Source organism: Capsicum annuum, chromosome 8 (assembly GCF_002878395.1).
Source record: "Capsicum annuum cultivar UCD-10X-F1 chromosome 8, UCD10Xv1.1, whole genome shotgun sequence".
NCBI classification, from domain to species: Eukaryota; Viridiplantae; Streptophyta; class Magnoliopsida; order Solanales; family Solanaceae; genus Capsicum; species Capsicum annuum.
In genome coordinates, this window is record NC_061118.1 from 147,409,897 (window position 1) to 147,433,596 (window position 23,700).

The 23,700-nt window shown below is 35.5% G+C and overlaps 3 protein-coding genes across 10 annotated transcripts; all 3 read right to left on the bottom strand.

Annotated features, from left to right (window-relative positions):
* Positions 1 to 210: 210 nt before the first annotated feature.
* Positions 211 to 6,713, bottom strand: LOC107839307. Of its 8 annotated transcripts, none has more exons than XR_001665067.2 (7): positions 4,103 to 6,713; positions 3,146 to 3,774; positions 2,498 to 2,707; positions 1,652 to 1,869; positions 1,461 to 1,524; positions 963 to 1,011; positions 211 to 779 (listed from the first exon to the last, which is right to left on the bottom strand). XR_001665067.2 is itself a non-coding variant. In XM_016682729.2 (6 exons), the coding sequence occupies exons 1-5, from the start codon at positions 6,558 to 6,560 to the stop codon at positions 1,482 to 1,484; spliced, it is 3,558 nt and encodes a 1,185-aa protein (XP_016538215.2). In that variant the 5' UTR covers positions 6,561 to 6,713; the 3' UTR covers positions 211 to 779; positions 1,461 to 1,481. The 8 variants fall into 8 exon arrangements, 4 of the variants coding, with proteins under 4 accessions (XP_016538215.2, XP_016538217.2, XP_016538218.2 ...); XR_001665066.2 differs by having other exon boundaries at positions 211 to 821; XR_007043551.1 differs by having other exon boundaries at positions 1,461 to 1,521; positions 4,103 to 6,712.
* Positions 6,714 to 7,671: 958 nt separating this feature from the next.
* Positions 7,672 to 11,213, bottom strand: LOC107839306 (E3 ubiquitin-protein ligase SINAT5). Its single transcript, XM_016682728.2, has 3 exons — positions 10,669 to 11,213; positions 8,767 to 9,153; positions 7,672 to 8,217 (listed from the first exon to the last, which is right to left on the bottom strand). Exons 1-3 carry the CDS (start codon positions 10,954 to 10,956, stop codon positions 7,855 to 7,857), a joined length of 1,038 nt encoding a protein of 345 aa, XP_016538214.1. The 5' UTR covers positions 10,957 to 11,213; the 3' UTR covers positions 7,672 to 7,854.
* Positions 11,214 to 15,508: 4,295 nt separating this feature from the next.
* On the bottom strand, positions 15,509 to 19,572 carry LOC107839305 (UV-stimulated scaffold protein A homolog). The gene is made up of 2 exons (XM_016682727.2): positions 19,123 to 19,572; positions 15,509 to 17,547 (listed from the first exon to the last, which is right to left on the bottom strand). The coding sequence occupies exons 1-2, from the start codon at positions 19,321 to 19,323 to the stop codon at positions 15,736 to 15,738; spliced, it is 2,013 nt and encodes a 670-aa protein (XP_016538213.2). The 5' UTR covers positions 19,324 to 19,572; the 3' UTR covers positions 15,509 to 15,735.
* Positions 19,573 to 23,700: the final 4,128 nt, after the last annotated feature.

Below are 23,700 nucleotides of genomic sequence, written 5' to 3' on the forward strand. Positions count from 1 at the left end.
TGTTTGTTGCCTTTGCCTTTGTTGTGAAGTATGAATGATTAACGATGCAAGCAGAGTTATCTTTCATTACGTTGAAAGGTATAATAAGTACTGATTACAAAACAAATTAGTAGCTTCGTTGGTTGATCACCGAAACTCTCACCTTGTTGATGAGGGTTCTCGATTCCCCACATTGTAATCCCCTCTCCAAACATAACAATAACAACGATGAAGAATAATGAAGACGGATTTCCTGTAATATAAAAAAGAAAAGAAGTTTCCAGTCACACAAAAGTTCTATAAGTCGCAATTTGCACATATACAAGATTCACTAGTAGTTCAATCACCGTATGATTCTTGGAAATCAGTGATAAGAGTAACGCGGCTGTTTTTTTTCTCAATCAACTTTCCACTCTCATTCACAGGGTGCTTCTCTAAACGAATGATCACCTGTTTCTCAAAGAACAATACCATCTCAAATCTGAGCTAATTGTGAAGCCCCGCCGCATGCAGTATGTGGTGTTAGAATGAGTCTAGGTTCGCGACAAAATGTTGTTGCCTAATAGGAACTAGCCGACGTAGTTCCTACAACAGCCTGCCTGCCTGTCAAAGTTTGAGGAATTATCCAGCAGCTGAAACTATGCTCTCACAATCTCTCATTTGACTAAGCACCCGCTCTCAACCTCCGGTAACACAAGTAAATTGTCCAATATAGAGGTCTCCTTTGTATTCTCAAAGTACACAACACTTCCTCAGTTATGAAGAATCAATTAACAGGGGCTGCCTCCGCCAGTCTTCCTCTGCCAACAACATCATGGCTTAAATTTTTGAATCAATCATTCCTAAAGCATTCAAAACAATAGAAAATATTACGTGGACCGTACAAGAAAAATCCAACGAGGTGATACAGTTTTACTAACAACCGTTCATTGTTTTCATGACCTTTACTATCTAATAAAGCATGTATTGGTAAACCAACTTACAATTTTTTCTCTAGCTTATCTCAATGAAACTTACAGCTCTGGAAGATCACTGTGATATCAAAATTAGGGGGATATAAGGAAAAGAAAAATTGATTTTTGTTTTCCAAGAAAGGACACTTGAAAAAGAAAATTAAAGGAATTGAGAGGTACAGAAATTAAGTCAAGGAACTCTAACCAAAATTTTCTTCCTGATAAATTCAAATAGAAATCAACGCGTATCAAACGAAGGCTTTATTGATCTTCTCAGCTTCTGCTGTAATCCTAACTTTATAGGATCTCATAAAAGATGGGCATGCCATGTTTACATATTTCTGCTTAAATGTTTTCGCTATGTCCACGTTGAGGGTTGATAAAATTTTTTGCTCCTTGATACTAGCAAGTATAAGTAGGGGGGATGATTAAAATTCAAACTGGACTGTTTGGTAAGTACTTTGAGAACTGTTCTGAAGGTGTCATAAGTTCAAAACAAACTATAACACTACCTACAAAATATGGTACCTGTAAACACCAACATGACAGCTACTTTGAAGTGGGATTTTTTAGCTTCCTACGTGACCTCCTGCTGAAAAACAAGTAGGTTAAAATCAAAAGAAGAATTCTAATGATGGGAGAAACTAAACATCATACTGGTCACCAGAAAAGGTGCGCCTGCTATAAAATATGGCGACAAGCGTATGGTTGCAGCGTACCTCTTTTTCATAGGTTTTCCAGTATCAAATAGACCTTTCATTACTGTAGATACATCCAAAGATCGTTCACGCATGATTTTGTCATGGTATATCTTACTCCCAATATCCGTGATAGCTTCCTCCACCTCTTCCAATGACTGGTCTATATTGAGCTGCAGCTGCCCTTTCTTGATAACTGTCACATTAAAACCATTTGCTTTGGCGTCCCGATAAGCATCCTGCACAATAGGCAATAATGGAATAACAAAATAATATTTCCACAGCACTGAACAATTCTTAACAGTATTTTGATCTTTAATATAACAGGCTAAGAGAAGCAAAAGAAAGTAGAAACAGACACAAACCGTCAGCTATTTCAGTTTCCACACAAAGTATTAAAAGAATAACGAAATAGAGAGGAAATGGAATTTATCTGGTTAGCACATTAAGCATTTAAATAATAAAGAGAAGCATTAATGGCATATCTAGCTCAGGACATCAAGAAGGTTTAACACATTCATACAATTTGGGGAGATTGACAGAACATTTATACAACTTAAAGTTTTCTAGGAACTTTATTAGAAGAGTAGGAAGGAGATTTTGTTTTAAGAAGAAACACAGATCCATAAATGTTCCAAAAATGTGATATGCATGCTAATCAATATGCATTCTGACAGCCATAGGAGCTCAAAGAAAAAACATTAGCACCCCACCCCTCCATCCCCCCAAATATTCCTCTGATGCATTGGGAATTTATCCACCAATGATGTTATCAAGTATTTTTGATTTGGAAGCAGTGTCATTATGTAAAGAATAAGCGCAGGGCCAGTTAATCAAAGAAATGCAGTTACACTTAAAAGAAATTACCTTAGGAGGTCGTGCAACAACAAAAGCATTCCCATTGCCAAGCATTTCCATATAAGCCTGTATTATATAGCAAAGGTTTTTACAGTCACCAGCATCCTCAAAAGCAATCACGTGATACTGCTTGGGATCCAATTCCAGATCAGCGGCCATCTCTAGTGAATAGAATCCTACCTTCATCTCTCCTTCTTCCTCAGTGTACAATTCAATACACTATAAACAAGAACAGAAACAGACATTGTTTGAGAAATCACAATGTAACTGCCGCAATACATAATAAGACTAGACTCTAGAGCGCCTTAACATTGGAAAACTAATAAAATCCCTCTAGCAAATATCTCCAACAGTTCCCCAATGTAAGTCTTTGGACAATATGTTCACCAATAACCTCTAGGCTGCATGGGTTCTATCTTACTGCAGTAGTAGTGGGTATATTTTGGCAGGAATGTCACTGTTAAAAAGGAAATAGGAAATAGTCTGTCCGCAGTAAAAGGAATGATGTCATACTCGTTTTAATCATAAAATCTCCATGGCCAACAGTACAGAAGCCTCGCACATGAGTCCATGCTCTTCTTAATTGTGTTGCCCTCAACTGATTAAATTTTTTTTTAAAGCAGGAAAAATACAAATGAAAAAAGTAGTAATAATTACCAATACACAGGATAGATCAAGCCACCATAGGTAGTCCTCTTCCTTTTCATCTGCATATTCACGATATTTGCTCACTACTGCCTGGGGTCCAAACAGTTCCATTTCTCTTTTCACCTTATCAAGTTTCTCTTTGATTAGTTTCTTTCCCTTCTCAGGTAAGTTGTCCATCAGATCAGCAGCTTCCTTTATTTCTCTTTCCGTAATCCATCTGTCCAAGTCCTTCCCCACATCCTTCATTAGAGCTTTAGTTTCCGGGTCGGTCTCTGCATTGTAGGATTCCAAGAACCCTTGGGACCATTTCTTTGTATGTTGCCAGTACTCTCTACCGGATTTCTTGCCAGCTTTGATGGAACCATCACTGCTTTCAATGATGGTCCTGGGCGTTTTCGCCTTTGCATTGTGAGTTGAGATAGCTGAAGTTGAATTATTTTTATTGCTCGATGGGGATATTTGCAATCCTTGTGGCAACTCTTGTCTTTCTTTCTTTATGAGATTTGAATCTTTTATGCTTTCTGCAACTACCTTTCGCTGTTCTACAAAGTAATTTAGAAACTCTGAACTTCCTTCCAGTGGTGGACCTTTCCAGCGAGGTATAATTTTCTCCGGTGGATCATACAAACTGATTCCATCTACAGCAAAAGAGTGTAAAAAAAAAAAAAGTTTTCTTAGCATAACCTTGAATTTCAAAATAAACTTTTGTGTTTCCTCAGACCCCCCACTCAACCGTAACCCAACCGCACCCACAAACAAGAAGGAACACGAAATGAATCCTCAAAAAATAAAGATTTTGGTCCTGAAATTGGCTCACAAGCAAGAAACAGACAAATATGATGAACAATATAACTTAATTGCGGGACTGCATCTTTCAAAATTTTTAAAGGTATAATGACATTAGGATTTATTTATCCTATTTCCATGAGGGAATATCTACCTTAAACATCAAGAAAAATTAAATACCTGCTCCATAATCAAGGTTTTCAATGTTCGAGTGGAGCCACTCGTGCAAATCCTGTAGTTGTTTATTCTCTTGATCAACTTTCTTCTCAAGGCCACTGAAGAAGGCAAGTTTATCTTCATCATCCATTTGATAAAATGGATCTCTACCAGCGAGCTCATTTTCTCTAACTTTAAAAACAATTTCATAAAGTCTTTCATCTTTCATCCACTCAAGCTCGGTGACATTCCCATCAGTCTCAGGATGAAACATCTGAGTTTTCAAATTCAGCTCCTCAAAAGATTTCTCCTTTGCCACACTGTAATTATCTCTAAACCCCATCTGAATCTTCTTAATGACTGGTTCAAATTCATGGAAATTCTTTTCCAACCAGCTTCCATTATTTGGTGATGGTTCCAGTTCTGTCGTTCTGCCATTAACCGCTTGATGAGAGTGAGTTTCAGGTATTTTAGTCAGTGGTGATACTTTATCAATACGTTCAGGAATTTCATTGGCTGCAAATACTTCACCAACTGCTGCTTCATGTTCAGGTGGCAACAAATCAAGTGGTTTAAGCTCTTCGTAACTGTTGTTTTCATCATCATCTGAACAAAGACTTTGATAGCTCTTCATTTGGTTCAGTGTAGCTACAGCACTTTTGCTGGTTGGAAAAAATTCTTTTTGTTTGAAACTAGAATTTTCATAAATAAAATCAGATGTTCCCGAAAGCAATGGGTCAAATTCTTTTCCTACATTATCAGAAAGCTGGTTCATATCATTAATACTCTCTTTTTCCATTAGCGGAATTGATACATTTTCAACCCCTGGATCACTTTCAGGGGTCCTTTCTTGCTTTGTTTTCAGTTTCTCATTTTTCTTCGAAAGGTATTCCCTAGCTTCCTGAACTGACAGAATGATCTTTGATTTTGATGTCACAGAGAATTTACTTGGCTTCCTTGATTGTTCAGATGTTATAGTAGGTTTTTCAGTTCCATGAGTTGAGATCACGTCATGCTTTGGTTCACTTGAATTTTCCATACAGTTTTTGATATCATCCGAAGGTAACAAATTTCCGTTGGAGGTCTGCATTTCATGATTCACCAGTGAAGATGCATTTGTATGGACTCCATTATCGTCGGAGTAAGCTGTTGGCCCGACAAATCCATGGAGAACTCCAATATCCCCCACATATACATTAAGATCATGTTGCTCATTACTATCCTCAAACAAATTCTGTTCAGCAACGACCTTTTCATTGGAGAGTTCGGTTGAGGCTGGATAATCTCCTGATTCTCCTCCATTATCAGCTTGAAGAGAATTTCCTTTTTCCTGTTCTCGTGCATTCCTCGCCATCTTTCTGATTTCCGCAATCTCATCATAGAATTCGGCATTCTCAAAGTGCTGATTCTGAAACTGCTCTGATAATGCTAATTTACCATCAAATTCCCTTGCTTTCTTTATGCTGCTCATAATTCCTTGCTTATCGAGCCAAGGCCTTTCAAGAGTCATATTATCTGGCTCTTCCATACCATGGATAACTTCCACCTCACCTTTCACGGCCTTCTCCTTCTCCTTTCTAGCTTTCATCTTCCTTCTAAGCATTTCCTTCTCCAACCTCGAGTACTCTTCTTCTCCATCGTTTCGAACAACAAACATTTTCTTCACCGTCCAAACTAAAAAGAAACCACAAAACACCACAAATCCAATTCTAGGCAACTTTTTATACACATTTGGATTAAGAGTAACCGTGCTAAGCCTACTGACAGCATTATTGGACTCCTCTCCGGAACCTACAAATTTAGCCACTGAGCTATTCTTAGGAAGCAAATCTTTACCACTTTCCATTTCCCTAGCCAAAACCACAGCAAGTGAAATCTTTTCTTTAACATCCTCATCCTCCTCAATCAAACCTTTCCGATACAACGTTGGATCAATTCTGCTTCTATTCAAAATTTCATCCTCATTTACAACTACCCTTTCGACTTTACCTTCGGAATCTTGAAAAACAGTAAAGATAGGAGCAGTACCAATACCCCAAAACTCTGTATCCTTCTTATACTGCTCAACCCAACTCTCCAATTTATTCCATAAAACAGACTCCCCCAAACCCTTTGATTCTTCAGTATCAGAAACAAGATTCTTGCTTTTTTCACCATCAGCATTTTCAGGGCCAAATTGTAAACTTTCAGAACTTGTGGGGTTGTCAAGAATGGGATTTTGAACTACCTGTTGCTGTTGTTGTTGTTGTAGATGTTGCGTGAGTTTTTTCCTTAAATAGTTGCGGCGTTTGGTTCTTCGGCCAAATTGAGCTGAAATTTTGAATCTTGATGGGTTGGAGAATGGTGAGATGGGATTGTTGCAAATGTTGGAATTGTGTGGTGAAGGGGTCCTTTTTCTCCATATTGAGATGATGAATTTGGGTGAAGAAGTTTGAAGGGGGTGGAGGATTGAACTAGTGTTTGAGATTGGTAGAAAGTTCATTGTACTATTTAGGAGAAGATAGGAGTAGGAGTATTACAAGACAAGAACCTTAAACCCTGATAAAAGCCTCATCGAGTTTTAACTAGTTTGGCTACTCATAGGTGTCAGTCATATAAACTGGACTGGGTGGAGCAATTTTTTTCACCCAAACTTACATATTGCAAGTACTTACCCTATGATTATTTTTGCTTTCGATATATTTTTAACTGTCATGTTTTTTATAGGAGAGTTGATGTGGTTCATATTTGAAGTTACATTAAATTAAATTTTTAATTATAAATTTAAATATTAAAATATAATATGAAAAATATTATATAAGTTGCATTTTTTCTTATACTAACATGATAAAAATTACATCTTAAAATGTTGGTAGAAATTTATGTCAAAAGGCGAAGCGTGATACGTAAAATGAATGAGCAGAGTCATATTTATCCATCACTCAGCTGATGAAAAGTTGAGTTCTTTAGCAATTATAAGCATATGAATCCCTTCACATTGCAAAGGGTGGTAGAAAGTAAGAAATTTCCTTCTTTCCTAAGAGCTAGCGAGAATGGAAATTTGAGATTTGATTCCTCGAGAAAGTGAAACCAAATGTTGTATCAACCCAGAAAAATTCGTGTCATATCCAACTCTAATGTTGTCTGGATTAATTACCTTAGTGACTTCGAATACTAGATAGGCATAAGAAAAAAAATTATAGTAGTGTAAGCATATCCAGAATGTAAATATAGTAAACCCTCAGATGGCATTTCTTTCATTCTAGGATCTTATATATATATGTTACAATGATATGACAATAATATGTTCCTTCAAGTAACTGTAAAATTGTTGTCATGTGACCAAGAGATCACGGGTTCAAGATAAGGCTGCGTACAATAAACCCTGTGGTCGGGCACGTTAGTGCACCAAACTGCCCTTTTAATAATATGTTCCTTCACCATAATTTCTTTGCCAAAATTGTAGTAGTTCTTTAGCTTTCAGTCAATCCATTTCACTGCAATTATTCCAATGAAGCCAGAAACTTGCAGTAATATATGAATAGAAAAGGATACTAAGAGGAATAGTAACTCAGATCATTAAGGCACATGAAATTGACAAGAAAACTTATTAATTGGTGGATAACAACTTAGCTTTCATACATTTTATGGGAAATCTTCAACATCTGAATGTACTTGTGACATAAACCAAGAGAGGAGAAAAGGGACAGTGAGAGTGAAGCTTGCTACAACGACAATAAGCCAAAAATTCAGCACATAAGACAGCAAGAATACAAAACCCGATAACACAACTAGCATTAACTACAGAGGTTCGGTATGCATGCTCCTTCGTCTGGATTTTGTTGTTCCTTCCATATTCTTCCAGTCACCCGTAGCTTGAGCTCCTTTCTGTCCCCTCCGGAGAAGAAAAGGGCCATGTTACGTTGTATAACGAGACCATCATGGCTATCCCTAACTTTCCTATGACTGTCTCTTATACTTCGGGGTGTACCCTCCCAGATAAGCTTCCTTCCATTTCCCCCAACTTCCAGGCTGTAGGTGTAGTTTTGTGCATCTGTCTCGTCTCCCATAAACCGAAGGAACGCCATGTAAACAGGAGCCATCCCAAGCTGAAATGCTTCAAAATGGAGACAGAAGTACTGGCCAAAACAATTGAAAACCTGGAAAATGTGATGGAAAGGGTCAGCTAATTTATAGTATAACTAGCTTTGGAAATAGTTCCCAAAGGTGATACATTGGCAGAGACGCAGAGTACATGAAATTTTCGGTCAGAATCCTCCTTTGGGCAAATTTAAATTGCAAAACTATTTGGACGGAGAAGTCAAAATGGGACAGACCATCAAAATGAGAAGAGAATCTTGATGAATGAATGCAATTGCATGGCAGATGATGTAATAACCATAACCTTTATTATACCAACGACAACAATAACAACTTGATTCAATTACATGCACTACTGAATCAAGTTATTGAATCAAGCGCAGTATGTTGTTGTCGTTGCACCCTCAAAAAATAAAGGCAGCCCAATGCACTAAAGCTCCTGCTATGCTCAGGGTCCAGAGAAGGGCCCAACCACCAGGGTGTATTGTACGCAACCTTACCTTGCATTTATGTCAGACGCTCGATTATTAATAAAGTAGTCAGACTCAAAATTGCAGACAAGGCCAGTGTACTTTGACTTGAAAATAAACAGAATATATTAAACTTACTGTTAACATCCACGTGGCATTTTCCACTTCTCGGGGATTAGATTTGACATAGCGATGGTTAAAAGTGCATCCAGAGTGCATGTCTACCTTGTGATCATCTCTCAAATGAGTGACCAAATAAGGAATATCACCAATGACTGCACACTCTGACCCAGCATAAGGGCAGTTGTATGGTCTAAAATTACAGGCTGCCTCATGTTTCAGCTTACTGTAATATGGAAATATCTCAGGACATCCAAGAGAGCCATATTTGCAAGGTAGCTCAAGTGATTCAGCCACCTTTTCCAGTGCTAAACATCTGATATCACCAAGCTCCTGTCTACAAGTGGGACATCGGTTGTGTACCCTGGCTTTACATGTTGAACAGATAGTGTGCCCATTGTGACACTGCAGCAATAACACATGAATAGGATTAAGATCAGTATACTGACAAAGGTGATCCTCGAAGGAAATTGTTAAAATTCTTTAGAGCTCCCAGTTATCATTAACTAAATTCACTTTGGCTTAACTAGTTGTAACACTAATTTTATTATGTGTTTTGTTTGTGAATGCATCACTTTGGAGGCATTGATTGCTAGAGACTACCCTACGAAGAAAACCACTTGTTTTACTTTAATTACGAAATTGATAAATATGATTTGAACCATACACATTGATACCCAATACATAAAGGACAAGAGTATTTTTCAAAACAATTCAGTTTCAACTTCTAACTTCGCCATTCAACTAGTAAACCGATCACATAATACAAAAGTTTACATTGCTTCACTAGCCATAGTCCAGAGGAATTATTATGATGCTTTTCTACCAGCATCCAAACAATCCTCCAGCTTAGACTTCCAATGTGAGGAAGCTAATCTTGCCCTCCCTGGACGAATAAATACTCAAAGTGCAAAAACATATTCCAACTACCAGAGATGGATTTCTGCCAGATGACTAGGCAAAGTTAAATGCCTCAGAGAATAGCTCAAGGTCACAGAAGATACAAATAGACAAGATTTTGTTAAAGTAACCTTAAAAAAACACAACCTATTATAGAAATATTTGAACATGGCGCAGGGGATTAAAAACCAGCAGGATGACTCAATAAACCAAAGTTGTTGATTCTTTACGAAAAGTCAAACTTTCTAGATTATTCGTTTTGATGCCCTTCTTCCTAAACCACCTCACTGGAAGGATTAAGAGCAGGATGACTCAATAAGTAAAAGTTGTGGATACTTCACGTCAAGTCAAAATTTCTGGATTGCTGGTAGATGCCCTTCTTCTTAAACCACCTCAGCGGACCTCTCCCGCGATTCACTAACTCTAAATAGACAAGAATCCTATGCAAAACAAACTCATGAGACCCATTGTGATGACTCAAGCTCCAAAAGCTAGAAAGAAAATCCCCAAATGTAATTCATTCACTAACCACAAACAAATTACCACATTTACATCAATCTCACCCAACTCTCAGCCTATCCGCCCAATTGAAAAGATATGGTTATTCTTAACGTTAAAGATCTTTTGAAATCAATCTTGCCAAAAAGACTCTTCATACAAATAAAACTGCCCTTAATTACAGAAAAATATTCAGGAAAATTTATCGAAAATATATAGCAGAATCCAAGAAACAAAAATCAATATTTCCTCAAATCAACCCACCAAACGGATTAGGAAACCCCAAAATCCAGAATTGCACAATTTGGAGCATTAATTAACCTAACACAAAATTCAATCTTCACCTCAATTAACCCATCAAACGGATTACAAAAACCCAAAATTCAGAATTTCTTGGAACATCAATTAACCTGACGAAAATTCAAGCTTTGCCTCAATAAATCAACCAAGAACTCTCAATTTCAGAACATTTAGGGGAAAAGGGAGGGGGGGGGGGGGGGGGGGGGGGAGAGGTCAACAAACCTGATGGATAGGAGGGTACATAGAATTGGTACAAACAGGACATTCAAGAAGCTCATGAACGCTAGAGGCCGGATGAATTCCAATTCCCCCATTATTATTATTTCCATCACATATTATGCTGCTGCCGTTATTATTATTGTTCTTGTTGTTGTGGGTTGTCGTCGTCTTTGAGGAAGAAAAATGAGAACGAATAACATGTGGATGATGATGAAGTTGTGGAATGTCATCTTCCTCTAAACCATCACCACCATCAGAATATGATACACACTCAATGCTATCAAACTCCATTCATAAAATACACAAACCCCAATATCTTCCAATTCTTGATTTATACATCAAATCAACAAAAATGTATTTATTAGAGTATTTTCTGGAATAAAAATAATTAATGAATGGGTTATGAATAAAGAAATGTTCAGATTTTTTTGAAAAAGAGAGAAACAGAGGAGCGGGATGGTGGGGAGGACGGTTTGGAATTTGTCTCACAGCAAGATGGAAAAAGGACGATGCTTTTTCCCCCACCTTTTTTTTTATTATTATTAACTAATTTATTTATTAATTAATTATGTCTTCATTTTAAATTAGTTTAAGTCCATTCTCCATTGTACTATCAATAATGATCTATCTTTATTTTAATTAAGTTTACTTTATTTAAATATTAAACATGCTTTAGTTCATCATTTGTATTCCTTCAAGCTAGTTTGATTTTTACGCCATATGGCAAGCTTATTTTTCTTTTCAAAAATACTTATTTAAAAATTGAGGTATAGTCGAACTAATTTTTCATAAACTAAAAAACAGTAGTTTTTCACGAAAGCACTTATAAACGCAGTCAAAAACTAATTATTGCTTAAAAATACTTTTTAAACTTTATATTATCCAAACACAAATTACTTCTTACCAAAAGTACTTTTTTAAAAAGCATTTCTCAAAATAAGGGGATTTTATAAGTATAGCCAAACAAATTATTTGTGATGAGATTCCTTCTGTATTTAGGGTGGTTCGGCATGAAGAAAAATATTCTTCATGAAAAATGTCTTTTTAGAAAAATAAGTAATTATTTATTTATTTATTTGCGATCGGTTTTGCAAGTAAAAAATAATTTTAAATTTATTTATATATAGAGAGAGAGAAATAATATAAGAGGTGGATAGAGGGGTGTGGGCGATGCCGATTGGGATGAAAAAATTAATATAGAAAGTCACTTATTCAACGTTTTTCCTACTTCTACTAAGAACGTCTTTTTTTTCATATTTAAAGAACTTATTTTCCTTTAAAAAAATATCTTCCAAAACTTTTATTTAATCGAACATAAGAAAAATTGAACACATTTCTCCATACTGAACACACACCCTTAGTATTATTCAAATACAATGCATCATGAAGACGGTTTAGTTAATTCAATATTATTATTATGTCTATATGAATACTTATATTCTTTGGTATTTTAGCTTTTCATGCAATTTGAGTTTGTTTTCATTTGTTAGATTAAATGGGTAACATTTTAGATAGATTATACTCATTTCTTTGCCACTAATATGGATGTTAGTAGCTGAGGAGTTACAATTTTTTTCCCTTTTGCAACTCTAAGATGGGATAAAGATACTCCACTTGCTTCACGTTATTAAATTAAACAAATAAATACAACATGATATTACATGTAACTTGCAAGTCAAAACCACATTTAATTAATTCAAATGAAAATTAGTTCCTTGTAACTTAGTAGTGTTTCGTCAAACATAATATGTAGTATATTGTTTTAATTTGTATATGCATCAACTTACTAAAACTTAGCCTCTGCTTGTTCAATTGTTTTGATTTCAAAAAGTACAATGAAGTTTAGTTCATAATAAATGAGAAATCAAATCTAAGTATTGTACTCCAATATTGCACTGATATTTTTCTGGATTATGTGGCATGAGGTTCCACAAAATATTGGAATTTGCTTTTGTTATTAGTGGAATAAAAGTAAGACTTGGATTGAAAGTTACTTAAAGTGGATGAGCCACGAGCAAATAGTAGTAGCAAGGCAGCATCTTGGCTCTTTTTTTTTACTAAAAACAAAAATTATTGGGCATTTGACTTTTTTACTCTACTTATTGGCTCAACAAACAAAAGAATAAATCCATCATGCATCGGAAAAGGAAACCACGTAAGTTGTGAGTGGGCATCATAGGTAATTTTTCAAAATATCATACCACTGTCATATTAAATTAATTTGATATGATTTACGTATTTTGAAGTTCGATTTTAATATTTTATAGTATAATAATCATATTATTCAATTTTGATAATATATACTTATATAATAGAATATTATGATTTCAAATTTTCAAAAAAATAAAATCAATTAAATCATACTAACACATTACACTTGTAAGAAATATATGTTTAAAAGAAAATACTAACAACTCCTTTTACTAATCATTTATATAAAAAGACATTTTAATCAAGATAGAATAGTCAAAGTTTCAACGTCTAAATATTTAGTTCTATAATAATACTAGGTTGTTTATTTATTAGTTTAATAATATATATATATATATATATACATATATATATTTATATAACTATATACTTCGATATGATATTTGATATTTCAGTATGTTCTTTGTAAATATAAAATATTGTATCAAATACCAAAAAAAAAAATTAATATTATATTATATACCATTACCAAATATCATAATATCAAAATTGCGATATCAAATTTTTCAATTGATATGGTAATTCTACATTTATCATACTATGCCCGTCCTTAATTGCAACAACTCGCAAGTGTCAAATTCAACATATACTTTTTTGTTTTCCTCTTATAAAAATAAAGACAGCGGATAATAAACCTGCGTAATCCAGCCATTCCCTACCTCACTCACATAGCGGGAAGTTTTAGGGATCGTTTGGTAGAGTATATTGAAATTTAATGCATGTATTAGTTTAATGTGTATTAGTAGTATCTTGTTTGATATATTTTTTTATCCGAGCTATATACTCTATTGTGTATTGAGGTGTGTATTACTAATACCTCAAAATTCATGGCATTAGTAATGCAATGAATCTAATGCATGCATCAACATGCTTAAAGGCCCTATTACCCGTCAAAAAAATTTCCGCATCCTTTCCAACATATATATTGAGGGTATTATGTAAAAAAAAAAAAAAAATTTTTTAGAAATTATGTAATTCATGTTTTTTTTTAATACATCAAATCAAACACTACATAAAAAAAAAATACAAGCATAACTAATGCAAGTATAACTAATACAAACATTACTAATACACCATATTTTACATTATTCTTATACGCTCTACCCAATAACCCTTAAATGTCTTGGTTACTAATCCCACAGGAAGGAAGCTTCACAATTGACTTTTGTGTGTTTCACGATGTACGAGATCCCTCCACTACTTGAAAATTTAAGTGAGTGGAGCCCCTAAGTCAGTTCAATGTCTTGGGCAAAGAAATGAAACTAACAAATTAAAGTTAGACAAACCTTCTTTTTAAAAGAAGGTTCGAGTTAGCTTACACGCACTTGCACTATTTCACTGAGTACATGTTGCCTCTCTCAGTGGTCAAGCATCTCATCACCTTCAAAGCTCTTACCTCAGCTATGCTTTTCTCATGTCAAAAATAAGAATATAGGGTGGAATAGATAAGACGAGCCATATTAATGGAGGAAGAATCTAGCTTTCTTGGCCTTTGGTGAAGAACCTAAAGAAAGTGACATACAGGATAGGATAAGTACCACCACCTTGTCTGCATATTTCCATTTTGACAGCCTTCATTTAGTTGTTAGTTGCCTGCATAGTTGTTGCAATCCTCTTATTCAATAATTGCAACTCCTATAGCGTTGAGAAGCAAACACAATTTCACATTCAAAAAATAGAGAGAATATGTTCAATATTTAAAGTGTCATCCAACTACACGAGTATAAGGTCTTTTGGGATTTGTCCAAAAACAAATTCGTTTGGACACCTCCCCAAGTCCTGATTTTTATGCATTTGAAGTTTAATCCATTAGTTTTTAAACATGTGCTGACACACATGATAGAATTTCATGAGTTTAGAAATTAAAATTACTTGAGATATATGGAGGGTAAATTTGAAAACAGTTTTCAACATCTACTTAAATTGTGAACCATTCACTTATTTTGAAACATAAAAAATACTTCAACAATTCACTTATTATGAAACGGAGGGAGTACAAGTGTTGTAGAAATTATCAAGGTATTTCATGAAATTAATCGAGAACCCACCCGGACACCACATTTTTAGAAACAAAATGGTCAGGGATAAGACGGGTTCTCCAAATGCCGTTGACTTTTTAACGAAAAGAAGTTTCAGACTAACAACTTCGTTTCAGACTAACAACAGCAATCACGTAACTGACAAATACCAAGAGCTAGAGCATAGAGGAACCAACAATCAATCTATCAAAAGCGGGACTTCGAATTGAAAGGGACAAATAAGTTTCTCAATTAAGTGAGGGTCCTTCAAGTTTTAAAAATTAGGTGAAAGGGACAATTTTTTTTTTACATTTTTTTTAAAAATATTTTCATTCCAACAACTTTGCAAAGTTGTAAAACAACTTTGATAGTTGTTCGACAACTTTGCGAAGTTGTTCAACAACTATCAAAATTGTTTAACAACTGTGCGAAGTTGTTGATACAACTAACGCAATTGTCGAACAACTGTGCAACTTTATTTTTTTAACTTGGAGACATTGTAGAACCCACTTGTCCCTTTTTTTTAATTAAAAACTTCGGAGGGTCTATGGACTATTTTTATTATTTATCCTAAGAAGGAAGAACCACATGCAATGCATGTAAAACAATAGTGATTGACAAACTCTCTCATCATTTATTGGGAACTGGAAGTTCCGATGTACAATGTGAAGATTTACAGTTTAGCAACCTAAAGAATGTTTTGAACTGAGAGAAGTGGGGCAGAACAAGAAAAAGAATGTTTTGAACCACCAGAAGCAACCTCATGTTACAAACAAAATACAACACCTGGCAACAATGTCAAGAACCTACGACCAAAAAAATGTAGCATTGAGCCACCAACCTACCATTGATTTGGAAAGGCTTCACGGTAATTAGCATCTTCAGCCACCGTTAACTGCCGTACTGTTGCATCTCTAGCTCGGGCGTTAAGAAGCCTTTGACCCAATCTATCTTTGGTAGTTTCTTTCTTTTTTAACATAGATGCCAGAGTTTCTTTCTTACTCTTGGACGAAGAAGATCTATCCAGATTTTCTCCAGCATATAAGGATCTTGAGGTCGATGCCAATGCAGCATCACGTAGGACATCTTGATTATGTTCTCGAACTTTTGCAAGCTTTGCACGCTTCGAAATCTGTTTGTCCTGCTCTCTCTTCTTTGTCTCCTCTCTATCTCTTTGTCGGACATTTTTTACAGCCTGCTTGGCTAATTTTTCCACAAGTTTATCATCCAACTCATGTAAATTCTCTGCTACTGAAGGGCATGGAGAGATGGGCTCTTGTTGCTCCACCAACTGTGCAGCCTGGTCTTCTGTTGATGAGACTGTATCAAATGGTTTGCCTTCATCATCTCGAGGAATAATAGGTCCGTGAAATGGACAGATTTTCAAATCTCTCCTCTGACAAAGACCTCCGTTTCTTAATGGGGCCCGACATGGTTGTATTTCAACAGGATCCTCCTTATAAACAGTGGCATGGACTTTCAATTCTGCAATTTTATCAGCAGGAATCACCGCATCATGGTCCACCCTACCCCAATGGCCATCAAGATCTAAACCTCTTTGATTCGCCAAAACATCCCTGCTGTTTGATCCCCAATCATCCAAGAAAGAACCCCAATTCATAACGGGAGCTTCCGCTAAAAGCTTACCTCTAGAGGTGTCAGTTTCACTGCCACCATTGGCCACCGGCAACTTCCCCTTTCCCTTTATGTTAAGATTACTACATTCAGGAGCTTCAACTCTCATTCCACTGAAATTCAGATTCAAGGAAAAATCCTCACCTCGGTCAGGCTTTTCAAATGATTTTCCGTTTTCTGGTTCCACATTACCTTCTTCCCATATGTCTTCTTCCTCAAGACTTCTTGATTTAGGCAGAGTACAACCAGATTCTTCACATTTCTTCTTCACTGATTTGAGATGATTATGAGTATCAATAAAATCCTTTAATGTGGAGTCCCTGAACCTAGTGTCTGTTGGTTCCACTCTTATGAGAACAGAGATCCATTCTTGCACTGTAACCATATGCTTTGTTACTAGAACCTTGAATAGTTCCCTTAAAGCATCAAACACAACTTCATTCTCACTGTCCTCTTTAATCTTTTCCCCCTCCTTCAAGGAATCAAGACGGATTTGTCGGAGTTCAGAGTTGCGGAATTCCACAATTTCTGTATCATCTAAAGGAGGAAACAATATATCTTCTTCATCCTTTGTGCTTAAAATGTTCAAACACTCTCCAATTTCGTCAACTGTCGACTGAATTTCATCTTTTATAGAAGCAAGGTTCTCCTTCAAGGTTTCAAACTTCTTCAGCAGGATCTCCTTTGTCCTCGTCTCTCTTTCCCTCCTTTCTTGCCGAATCCTAGCTGCATTTGCTTGCAAATTTGGGAAGTGAAGACGGAGGGTGTTCTTCAAATGGTCATACCCCAACCTGAGCTGCCTATAATGAATGCCAAATGAAGAATTCCACTTCTCTAAGAACTCAATTGCTTTGGGGCGTAATACAGAAGCAACAGACGCAGGAGGTGGAAGCGGCAGATTCCTTCTGAACCCAACGCTTAAAGTGAGTAACTGATCCAAGTTCTCGACAATAATAATTCTAAAAAGTTTTGAGCGCATGAAGAGTTCATCTATTATGAGCAGAGCAAGATAGCGCACCTGTCGAGAGAAACCCATAAATCAAGTCACTATCAGGAGATGATGCGAAAATATGTCAATTTATTTCTCAACAGCATGGAATGAATGTAGCTTAGAACCGCTTTTTAATCCAATCACAAGCGATAGTTTGTGAATCAGGAAAATATCCTAGATCATAACTGGGGGAAAACCATGCACTAAAATTTTTGGAAGACCGATTACATAATTGAACGTCATATGCACCTCCCAAATTCTATTGAAGTCTTTTTGACAAGAAATCAACAACCTACTACGGCATTGTTCATTATATTTCATCTTGGACTTCAATAAACTTCTTAAGAGAAAAACCTTTTACCTTGGATAATTAAGTGGCTAAATGTTTGAACTGACAGTATTTAAGGCTTAAGAACTTGGTCTATAAACATCTCTTGCTATGAAATTCGAAATTCCTATGGCCTACGTCCTGCTCTATTGATTTGCGGTGAAAATGGGCAAGCCACTCGGGCGCTCAAACCAAGTTTGGCAATGGGCATCACTGCTCTATTGATTTGAGGCGAGCGCCCAAGCTCAAGCCAAGTTTGGCAATGGGCAGCACACTTGGGCGAGCTAAGGCAAGCTGAAGGCACACATTGGGGATCGCCAAGAACTCAAACATTACGAAGGCGATCACCAAGGAGAACTCAAGCCTTAAGAACTTGGTCGATAAACATCACTTGCTATGAAATTTGAAATTCCTATGGCCTTCAAAAATAGGACGTCCTGCTCTATTGATTTGCGGTGAAAATATCATAGTTTTCTGGCAACTAATAAAACTGGTAAATTTTAGCTGAACCAATAGCTGACAGCATTTCGATAGGCATTTGTCCTAAATAATCAACTACCACAACCCAAACTAGTTGGAATTAGCCATATAAATTCTCTATATCCAATCTTCTCTAGTCAGACCAAATGCTCTCGAAACTGGAAAATAATTTGCCCTTCAAATCAATTAGAGTTTCTCTAAAACCAGACATTCTCTATATCCTACACTTATCAGTTCTCACTTACACCAAACACTTCGCTCTCTAAATACTACACTTATAGCTAACATACACGCGTCTGATCAAACTGAAAAACCAAACTAAAGAAACTCGATGCCATTTGCCCCGCAGCTCGGACATTAGAAAAAACTGCTAGCTTAATCACCATAACAAGAAAAAAGTGCAGATTTTACTTAATATAGCGTCAAAATACAAACTTTGGGAAGCCCAGAATTGCAAAATCAACAAAATTACAACACCCTTTTAGTAACACCAATCACCAATACTCCCTTTGTCCCAATTTATGTGACTCACTTTCCTTTTTCGTCACACATTTATACATTTAGTGACAATTTAATTTAAAATATCCATTTATAGCCGCACAAATATCTCTTACTTCAAAACTCTTCCTTTTTTGCTCAAACTCCGTGCCAAATCATAAATTGGGACGGAGGGAATACGACATAATTTGTCTAATAACATAAAATTAGGGTTTAAGAGGAATTAGGGCAAGAACAAAGTAATTAGGGTTTAATCGAAATTGTATAAATAGAAAGAAGTGGAAAAATGAAGGAACCTGAGAGTGGTCACGTTTCATAAGAGACATAAGCGTATGGGCAGCAAGTCGGAGCTCCGAATCAGATGAACGGACCACCGATTTGATGGATTTCAGAATTCGGGGCTCCACTTCCGGTCGGGTGGAGTTGGTTGCCTTATCAATTAAACCCTCCACCACCATTTTCTTTTCTTCTGCCTCCATCGCCTTTCCCAATTTCATAGGTTATCTATCTATCTATCCCCTTTTCAACAAAAATTTAAGCTTCATTTTATTTTATTCTTTTAGTCAAAATAGGTGCAGTAATCCCTAACCGACTTTAACGACCAAGGAGATGACCAAGGCGGCGGCGTTTCCGGCCTAATCCGTAGTATGGCTGCTAGAATAATAAATGTAAAGACCTTTTTTTGTCTTTTTATTGTGGTGATGTTAATTAAAAAACATCAGATGGTAAAGAGGGACATTAAAATTGCTGTGCACCTGTGGGTTGGATTTGATTTTATATATTATCGATTGATTTATTAGTTTTTTATTTGTAATCATACTAAATCGATAACTAAATCAATAAGTTATTTATTATTGATTTTTTATTTTTAATGATTTAATTTTTTGGAATTAATCGATAAGAAAAGATTCTTTTTATTTTTTTCATTTGTTCTATACAATCTTCATACATTAAGTCTACACAATTTACGAGTACTAAGATCACAACTATTAGATGCAAAAAACAATAGGGTATGAGTTTTAAGTCTAAAGCCAGTATTATATAATTACATATAAAAATGTAATTTTAATATAATCTTCATGAATTATCGATTTAACCATTAACTAAAAATTTAAATAAAAAATGGAACTAATAGCCCAATAAAATTTTTTACGAAAATGTTTAAAAATCGTTAACTCGATACTAATCAATCAATAATATTTTTATTGATTCGATTTATTGATTGAATCGACTTTTACACGCTCGTAACTAAAATATTTCGGGGGGGTGGGGGGGTGGGGGGGTGCGGGGGTACTGACTATGGGTACTAACATTATTGAAAACGAATTCAGGGTGAAGGAAAATTATTTACAAACAACAACATCAACATACCAAGTTAAATTTCACAAATGGGGTTTGAGGAGGGTAGAGTATATGTAGGTCATACCACTACCTCATAGAGTAGAAGGACAATTGACTCTTGGTTCATGTGCGACGAATTCGAGTACAAAAAAAGGAACAATAGAGAAAATATATAAACTTAGTGCGATAATCAAACACAATAAACAACATATGGCAAAAGTAAGAACTACTAAAACACCACAAATACCAAAAACCTAAACCCTCAAAAAGCATGACAACCATTACTATCTAATAAACCTCTACCCTAACATACATCCTCCACACCCTCCTATCTAAAGGTTATATCATGTCTACTCACCTCTCAAATACTTCTTTTACCTATCTCTAATAAAGAAATGGATCTTGATCCTAACTCAACCTCAAAAGTTAGCTCATGGGGAACTGCCTAAGACCATATAAGGATGGGTCTAACTCAACCTTAAAAGCTAGCTCATGAGGGAAGGATTGTTCAAGGCCGCCCATATGGGCCTGACTTTGATACCATGATAAATAAATGGATCTTGGGCCTAACTCAACCTCAAAAATTAACCCTTTTTGCTCAAGACCATATAAGGAGACTAAGGACCCTTTAACCCACCGATGTGGGACTCCAACAATCTCTACCTCTTCTTGTATCTACTATATCCGACCTCTCACATCTCCTCACTGGATTACTTTACAAAGCTAGGGTAATTATCTTTTTGAACATGTATTTAGAAGATGACTAGTTTGAAAATTAAAGTCGTGGTCTAAATACTTAGTTTCGCTTGAAGAAAGCTTGAACTCTATGCTCTTTAGCACAAGATTAACATTTCTTCTCCCCAAAACAATGAATTTTGAAGTACATAACAGGTGGCTACTTTCAAACTTTAGGCCACTCATTTAATTTTTTTCAAAAGCAGTCAATCTCCAAAAGTAACGACACAACTGGAACTATTTGTGTAAATTGGCCAAAAAGTTTAACCTTTGCAAAATTTACCTCTCAACTCAACAGAACTAATGGCTGATCTATAGAAGAAGCCAAGCTAGCCCAAAGTATAAGGCCCCCACTGTGTTTTCTCCCAAGAAAACGAAATGAAACATGAATGCCCAAGTCTGTCCCCAAAACAACAAAGCCCAACAATGCAGTGTACAGATCCAAATCTTTTAGCCTTAGATCCAACTGAGTCCATCATCACCAACCAATTGTTAAAGTTTGCACAGGAGTTTTTAACCTGCGTATGTAAATCATACAAATTTAATAAGTACACACTTTATGGGTGCTATTTAAGTATTGCCCACACAATAATTTGTAGAATGTTACTATTGTTTCCAATATAATTTAATAATTCATGGAAAATAAACTTCAACTTCAACCACAAATAAAAATATGAAGAAACAACAATTTTATTGATATTTGTTCCTCTCTTGATTCTTCTCTCGATTTTCTCCGGAGGCCCATTAGTGGTGTATCTGTTCCTCCCTTGATTCTTCTCTCGATTTTCTCCGGAGGCCCATTAGTGGCGTATTTCTCGATTTTCTCCGGAGGCCCATTAGTGGCGTATTTCTCGAACATAAGATGATCTCTTTATGAATATCCCATGATTTTGTGGGATATTAGAGATCCGATCTTTTTACGAATACCCATTAGTTTATGGAATATTCAAGATGTCTGTTTCAGAAATATGTTACCCTTTAAATAGACGGGGAATTTAGGGTAAAGTAGCCTCCTAGAACTCTAACAGAATTTGGATTCTTTTTGAAGAGTACCACAAATTTCAGATGTCTACAACTATAACATGGGCACGTCTTGTGAATATCACAAAACTTGTAAACAATTTAATAAAACAGGAGAATAAAAATCGTATTGTAATTATGATGTGTCCGTTATAACTACTGAAAAAATTAAACGTAAGTAAGTTTTGTTAATCCAACAAAACTTATAAGCAATTTAACAATATATGAGAAAGAAGGTACGTAGTATAATAGTATTAAAGTTCTAAGACGTCCAAACATGCTAATAATCAAAACCATACAAGGTTGATCAATCTAGCTAGATTTGTGAATAATTTAACATGATAGAAGAATGAAGATGTATTGAATATAAACAAGTTAGTCTAGTAAAACTTATGAAGAATTTAACTAAGGTCGCAAAGAATAAAGATTATACTAATGAAAAAAATTACATAAATAATGGTCACAAATAATTTTATTTCTTCAAATCACCCCATCAATTTATGAACCAAGGTTATGACTTTGACCTTTCGACATCAAAGCAGGGCTACTAACACTAAAGTGACCGGGAAAAAATTGTGGTTAGTTGACCAAGAGGCTGCCGCTCCAATTTCTGCGTCACTAGCTAGTTTAATTTTCAATTATGCACCAATTAATGCTCGATTAGTTCGGACTTTCTTCTCTTATCATCAGCACTCTAAAAACATTTATCTACACTACAATAGTTGATGGCTGATTATGCAAATGTCCCTTTTTAGAATATCATTTACATTTTGTGCATACTTTTAAAAATTTGTACAAATATAATCTTTGTGTACTAACAAAATATTAGATTGCGGTTTACAAGATTTTAGATAATGATGTAATTATTTTTTTAATCATAAAATTTACAATTTGCTCAAGATTGTGATTTAAAAACACTATAATATACAACAAAGAAAGAGGATTATTTTTTTAAAATGGTTGTCCCAAAGAGGGATATCCAACCAAAAAGTTTTACATTGGAGAGTCACATTTTTGTGTAAAAAAAAAAATAAAGGAAAGGAGAAACCCTGCACTTGGGCACGTACATCCCTCCCCATGTTCTCCTAAAATTCTAATTAAAGGTAGCTAGGAATGAATGTCTTTATGACAATGCTCGATCTAGCAATAAATGCTTCGGGACACCAACATTGTTAGTGACAAAAATTTCCCTCGAGTTTATTACATATGGATCAATAAGTGGCCCGAAATGATGATACTAATATAGTGCACTTGGGCACATGCTCTGTCAAATCCCACATGGGGGGCGGGCTCTTTTGTAAGAGATTTGATGTTAATTTTCTAATATATCTTCACGTGATGGTTTCTTTTTTGTTTTATGTCAGACGATAAATAGTGTACCATAACTTACGGATATTGTCCTTAGTCCTTTACTGATTCCTAAATTTGTTTAATGTCTGAACTTGGACACTTGTTTGAAAAAACACTATTGTTTCCATGGGAGCATGGAACATGCATCACCTTTCACGTTCTAATATAATTTTATACGTCTCCTCCTCTAGGCTCTAGATGTATTAGTAATTGCTAAAAGCCAAAAGGTATAGAAAGGCATTCTAGATTAGTCAGTGTCATACTTTTTCAACTAATAGAAAAGTAGAGAAGTCTGAAAGACAAAAAAAAAAAATCACATGTTTGTTAGTCTATATATGTGTTGACACCGCAAGTATGAAAAGATGGACATTTAGTTCAATGAGAACAGAGAATTCTCACATTAAACTTGAATTAATTAATTCAGAGAG